This window comes from Peromyscus maniculatus, chromosome X (genome assembly GCF_049852395.1).
Source record: "Peromyscus maniculatus bairdii isolate BWxNUB_F1_BW_parent chromosome X, HU_Pman_BW_mat_3.1, whole genome shotgun sequence".
Taxonomy (NCBI): domain Eukaryota; kingdom Metazoa; phylum Chordata; class Mammalia; order Rodentia; family Cricetidae; genus Peromyscus; species Peromyscus maniculatus.
This window is the reverse complement of record NC_134875.1, coordinates 85,173,430-85,179,981: the sequence shown is the minus strand read 5'-3', so window position 1 is coordinate 85,179,981 and position 6,552 is coordinate 85,173,430. Positions and strand designations below refer to the sequence as shown.

Genomic DNA, 6,552 nt, shown 5'->3' with positions numbered 1-6,552 from the left:
CACAGAGACTTCTTATTAATTATGAAAGCTTGACCTTTAGCTTAGGTTTGTCCCACTAACTCTTATAACTTCAATTAACCTGTTTTTATTAATCTACCTACATTCTGCCATGTGCCTCAGTTATCATATGTCCAACCTCTTCAGTGTCTCCCTGGCATCTGCTGCATGCCCAGATTCCTTCTTTTCTTCCTTTCTGTCCCCGGAGATCCCTCCTATCCTGTCCTGCCTAGTTATTGGCCATTCAGCTTTACACCAGTCACAGCAACACATCTTTACACAGTGTACAAATATCCCACGAAAGAGCGGGCTATATATAGGAATATATATGTGTATACATGTACATATATGCATGTAAATAATCAATGAAAAAGGACACTGAATTTGAAAGAAAGAAAGAATATATGGGAGGATTTGGAGGGAAGAAAAGGAAGTGAGAAATGGTATAATTTTACAATAATTTCACAAAGAAAAGAAAAGTAATTTATTGAGTTAATCTCAGCACTTGGAAGGCAGAGGTAATTGGATCTCAATGAGTTCAAGACCAACCTGGTCTACATAGTAAGTTCCAAGCCACCCAAGGGTACATAGTGAGAATACAAATTTCTTTTTATTCAGGAGCTGGAGAGATGGCCACCATTTAAGAGTGCTCATTGCTCTTGCAAAGGACCCAAGTTTGGTTCCCAGTTTTAGGGGATCTGATGGCTTCTGCTGGTGCCAGGAATGCCATGGTACACATACATAATATACGGGCAAACACTCACACAAAATAAAAATAAATAAATCTTTAAAATAACTTGACTCTGGCCGGGTGGTAGTGGCGCACACCTTTAATCCCAGTACTCGGGAGGCAGAGGCAGGTGGATCTTTGTGAGTTTGAGGCTAGCCTGGGGTACAGAATGAGATCCAGGAAAGGCACAAAGCTACACAGAGAAACCCTGTCTTAAAAAACCAAAATAATAACAATAATAATAATAATAATAATAATAATAATAATAATAATAATAACTTTGCTCAAACTTTGTGATTTATGATCACTGGCAGAAATGACAACAAAGGATTGGGAGAGGCAATGACTGAAGAGAAAGGACACTGGGAACCTTCTCAACATCTGTCTTAACCTTTTTTACATTAGCATATAAACATTTCTTGAGGCAAAAGAAATACTTCCAAAAGTTAAGAGTAATTGCAATTTAGAAAATGGGAAGATTTTTCAATACTTGTTGGAGAATGGCTAGCACAGAGATAAATGCTACCACTTCTAATTCTGCTTAAATATATCTGAAACATCCTATGTAAGAAAACCTTGTGAGTTACCTTAGAGTTATGATAATGTAGGTTGCAGAAGCCTACTAGAGCCAATTTTACAACCTCTGAGAGTAAGGGCTCGGGGCAGCAATGTTGGTGGCCACATTGACTTTAGAGGGTTTCATACTTCTCATTTCTGAGATCTGAACCGCATGAAAGATGAAGCAAGCCCATGGAATGAACTTAATACAATAAACCATCCTCACTGAAGACCTGGCAATATATTGGCTGCCTGCTCTGCCTGTAGGCAGTTCTGTTAGTGGTGACTGGCTGAGAAGAACTCTGTAGAATTGCTGTCTGCCACTAAAATGCACTTGGCACACACATAGGCAAGTGCTACAGATTGCCACAAGCTGGTAAAGTTCTTGGCTTCCCTCCACCATCCTAGTTAAGCAGAGTCAACCCTTTTATCCAAGGCTCCTGCTGGACTCTTGAATCAGAATTTTCCTTCTCTATTGTCTGCAGACCCTCCTAGTTACGTTTTTTTTTAAATATACAACAGTGTATCCCCGTGACTTTTATTAAGACTCAAATCGGTGAAAGCAAAGTGTTTCAGATGTAAGTTCATGTGCCCTTCATTCTGAATTAAAACTATTTTTATTTTAAGTGACAGGTGAACACCCCATTTTCAGTTATGAAGGCAACTATTGTTCCTGGACTTTCCTCCTGGTGCTTTAGGTACCAAGCTGTACCCTTAAAATCTAATTCTAGCAAACTTTGTTGTTGCAGTAGCCTATGAGAAAATTCAGGCAGTCATTTCAGTTCCTGCAGAATCAAGTACTATTTTGTTTATATCCCCACCTCCAAGACAGAGTCCATGAAACGTATTTTGCATGTCTTTTCCAAACACATACTTTATTTGGGAATGCTCCGCTGTTTAATGTAAACAAAGTACCCTGCCTTAGTTCCCCTGTCACCTTGAGCTAATCATACCTTTTACTTAAAAGACGCTCTTAGTTGCATCCTTAGAGTGAGTGTAGAAGAGGAGAAAAGGACTTCTTAGACCGAAATAAATCCTATTGTTACGTATTTATACATTTAGAATTGTGAGAATAGAATCATTCTATGATTGTACAAAAGATATCACCATAGCCATGAGCTGAAATGTTAGCATTGTGAAATTTCACTGGGTCTAAAGCCATCTAGTTTGATCCTAATCCTCTTAATGGTGGTGCCAGGAAAAGTCTTTATGCTGGATATGTTGGTGACTACTGTAATCCCAGAACTTGGGACATGGGGACAGGAGGACAGTGAATTTGCATTCCAGGCCTGCCTGAGCTACATTGCAAGGGCTGTTCCAAAAAACAAAAAGGAGCCCCCAAAGAAGGCAGCACTCTAAATTCTTATAATCCATTGTAGTTATATAAATATACTGAAATTTGAACACAGGAGGGAACGGGTAAGCACTAAGCAATCCTTGATTGGTGCTCTGTTTTTAAAGGACTTAGTGTGCCCTACACTTGGGGTCTTGCCAACGGTGGACATTAGGATGAGAAAGAATGTGGAAACACTGGGGCTTCCTTTGAGTTCTCTTTGGTCCTCACTGGTTAGGAATATAAGGGAAGTGCTTTACAAACAGCTCTGCTAAAGGCCCATCTCCTGACCTTGAAGGTACTAACATTGCAACTCTGGGTTGTTTCCCAGGGCTGATCCAGACACTGCATGTTCTAACCCTGAACCCCTTCACAGCCAACAATTCACCTATGCACCCCTTCACCATATGACTACCTGAGAACCAAACTTTATTCTTAAGGCTTCCGATTCACTGAGGCGGAAGCAGTAATTTATGTGTTATAGTGCCAAGTAAAGTGTAAATTTCAGTGATGAGAATAGAACTGCTCATATGATCGTCCATAAACAATTCTTCCTAATACGTTTTCAGTTACCTTTCTGTGTGTTTGCCACAAAGAGAATTAGCCATTCTCTACGAGGGAACTTAACCTCCTGAGGTGCTTATTCTTTTACTCCTAGTAACTGCAGACAGCACCTTCATATGATGCAAGTAACGGAGCCCACAGGACATTTGGGTGACTATGAGGACACCTTTTTCCTGGCCTACTTAATCTAGGACATTAATTTCCTTGTGCAGTCAGAGCTTGCCATCCTGAGCGGCCATAAAATAGAAGCCCAAACCAGCTCTTCGTTCTATCTACTTTCCTGATGCACTCCCATTATTTTATGTTTGGTTTTTGAGGGTATGTCCACAAGGAGTGGCTAGGCTTGTACATTAATAGGGACTCGGTGGTAGAAGCATAAAAATAAAGTGTAACTGTCTATAAAATGGGTTAAATTTTGACTTGTTAGAATGGTTAAATGTTTCACTGGCTCAGTGATCTTTGCTCTCTTATCACACGATCTTATTTTTTCCCCCCAAAGACTACACAATTACCCTTTAGAAAAAAGAAAGGTCCCTGAGAGGTGGGAAATGGAAACACATAGCTGTTAGGTTCTCTGTGACCACAAAATCAGTCCAGTACCATAAATGACCCCTGCATATACTTTAAAAATATCATTTTAAAAAATCAGCCAGCATCAAAATCTTTTGTAAATTTGACTTCACGTGGTTTTCCTAAATCAAAACGTCTTTTGCTACAGGATGAAGCTGTTGCTTGCATGACTGCAACCATTGATGCTGCAGTGGAAGCAGACGCTGTGAGTAATCGCCCCACTTGTGTGGAACCTGGAGCACTCACTGCTGCCTCCTGTAGCCCCTATAATTGATCAGTTGACTCGGGAAGAGGACCTGTAATTATTATCCTTCTTCGTAGAATGCTCTTTAGAGTAGATCTGTTTCATAATACCTCAAACAAGGATAAGCTCTGTCTCTAATAATCTAGCTGGTAATGAGCAGCAGAACTTCTCAGGGGACATCATGTTTCATTTTTCAATCTGGCTTATTTTCTATTAGGTCCTAGTATTCTGTTTCAGTTACCCAATAAGTTAAAACACGGAAAGGAACAAATTGTGACAGTGTCAAAAAAAGCACTGGAGGAGAATGTTTTCTGAATATGCTTTTCTATGGTGGGATGACCATGGGGTAAAACAAAGAAAGGAAAATGTTTTGAGTGTTCAGATCACAACAATAGATAAGGTATCTGTTATTGACTTTGACTAAGGTTATACATTAAAGGGAAAAATGAAAGTTTGGTCAGTGGTTTTCTTGAGGAAAAGCCTTTTACCCTTGAAACAAGTACCTATTAGTAGTTTTCTTATTCTGAATGAAGCAAGATAGGAGATAAATTAGGTAATAAAAGTTAGCTGTGTCAGAATAAATGACTCTTTTTCCATTTCCAAAGTGCTATGTCCAGTGTCTTCTCTTCTTTAGGAGCCTCTTGAGATGAAATGAAAGAAGTAAGGCTTGTTTGTCAGATCAGTATAGGGAGGAGCAAGAAAACTTATCTATATTACAGAGTATTATATGAGCAAGGGAATAAGCTCCATAGTTAATTCCAAGTGTTTCAAGCTGATGTTATATAATAAGTCACAAGAGTGAAAGAACACAGGTATTGCTGATGGAGAAATGGCTGTGGGGAGTCAAGTAGTATCTAAGGAACTCCAGCTTCTTGCTTCTCTTACAAATCTGTATTAGGGTTCTCTACAGTAATAGAACTTACAGAATGGAGAGTAAGAGAGACAGAGAGATGGCATTTATTAGAATGACTTACAGGCTATGATCCAGCTAATCCAACAGTGGCTGCCAGTGTGCAGAAAGCCCAAGAATCCAGTAGTTGGACTCCAGAAGGCTAGATGTCTCAACTGGTCTTCAGTATATGCCAGATTTCTGAAGGAGTAGGCTCTAATGCCATTGAAGTAATGGATTTGCTAGTGAGTGCAGGAGAAAGTAGGCAAACAGAGCAAGTTTTCCTCCTCGAAATCCTTTATATAGGCTTCCAGCAAAAGGTGTGTCCCAGATTAGAGGTGGTTCTTTCACTTCAAAAAAATCCCTCACAGATGTGCCCAGACATTTTTAGGTTTTAGTTAATTCCTGATGTAATCAAATTAACAACCAAGAATAGCTATCACAAAATCATTGTCTTTTCCAGCAAGTGGAAACCAGTCCCAATACCAGCAGGTCTTCTGATGTTTTCAGCACTCAACATGCTCTACGTCAAGCTCAGATGTCCAAGGAGCTGATTGAGCTGAATAAAGAACTTGCATTGAAAGAGGCCCTAGCTAAGAAGATGACTCAGAATGATAGCCAACTACGGCCCATCCAGTTCCAGTACCAGGTAAAGTGTTTTCTCAGTCAGCAGTTGGTCATGTCTAACTTATGGAAAGAAGAAAAGCCACCACTTTGGGTAATGAGAAGACAAGATGATGTGCATAGTGTGCCTGGAATTCTATTCTATTGCTGGCTTTTCTTAAGAATACTTTCATTACAGGAAATCTGTAATTTTGTATCATTTAATATAATGTCTCATTGTCCACCATGAGCATGTAATAGTGTGATAATGTTTCCATAAATGTAGTCCCTACTTGTAGAATAATCGTGTTCTAAGAAATGTGTGTGGTTTCTGAGATAGGCACGTCTCTTAGCAGATGATCCAAGTTATAGTATGAATTATTTAAATACATAACTGGGGAAATAGCTAAACGTTTTCCTCATGATATGTCTAAGTGGCTCTTGCTAATTAATAAACAGGCCTTTAGTTGATATGTCCTAGTTTGCTTTCCTAGTCTAACTGCCTAGCCATCAACTTAGGGTTATCGTCCTGGGAAGTCATTTCACTTGGTGTACCTTTCTGTTATTGTCAAATACAGCTCCACCCAGGAAACATACACGAAAGGAAAATGTTATGAATCTTTACATCTCTGAAAGTTGATCTTTTCATTCTTATATGTGTTCACTTGGCTGGGTTTAAAATTCTATATATGTTGTTTATGTTTAGAATTTCGAACGTGTTGCTCCTTTGTCTTCTGTTTTCAGTGTTGCTATTAAGAAGTACATATGATTTTGAGTTTTTCCCTCTGGAAACTCAGGATTTTTTTTTGTCCCCAAGTATCACTTAATCTTACAGTGATAAGCTTGCTATAGCTCACTCCTCATTGATTGTGCTTGGTGCTGCATGGGTCCTTTCACTCCCCAAAGTGTGTCTTCGTTTCCTGGATACTGTTACTTGACCACATTTTCTTTCTTCAACTCCCCTTAGTCAGGTGTTGGACCTCTGAGATTTCACGCTGCTCTTCTTCCCTCTTCCCTCCTGCTTGCTATGTCCTTGTCCTTGTCATTTTATTCTGCTCTCTAGA

General features: G+C 39.4%; 1 protein-coding gene across 4 annotated transcripts in view; it reads left to right on the top strand.

Moving 5' to 3' along the window:
- Kif4a (kinesin family member 4A) overlaps positions 1 to 6,552 on the top strand; it is a 117,585-nt gene that overhangs the window by 73,912 nt on the left and 37,121 nt on the right. For all 4 annotated transcript variants that reach the window (XM_042269054.2, XM_042269055.2, XM_076562400.1 and 1 more), the window contains exons 14-15: positions 3,901 to 3,957; positions 5,349 to 5,534. In XM_042269054.2, the coding sequence (XP_042124988.1) occupies positions 3,901 to 3,957; positions 5,349 to 5,534 (243 nt within the window). The remainder of the gene's footprint in view (positions 1 to 3,900; positions 3,958 to 5,348; positions 5,535 to 6,552) is intronic.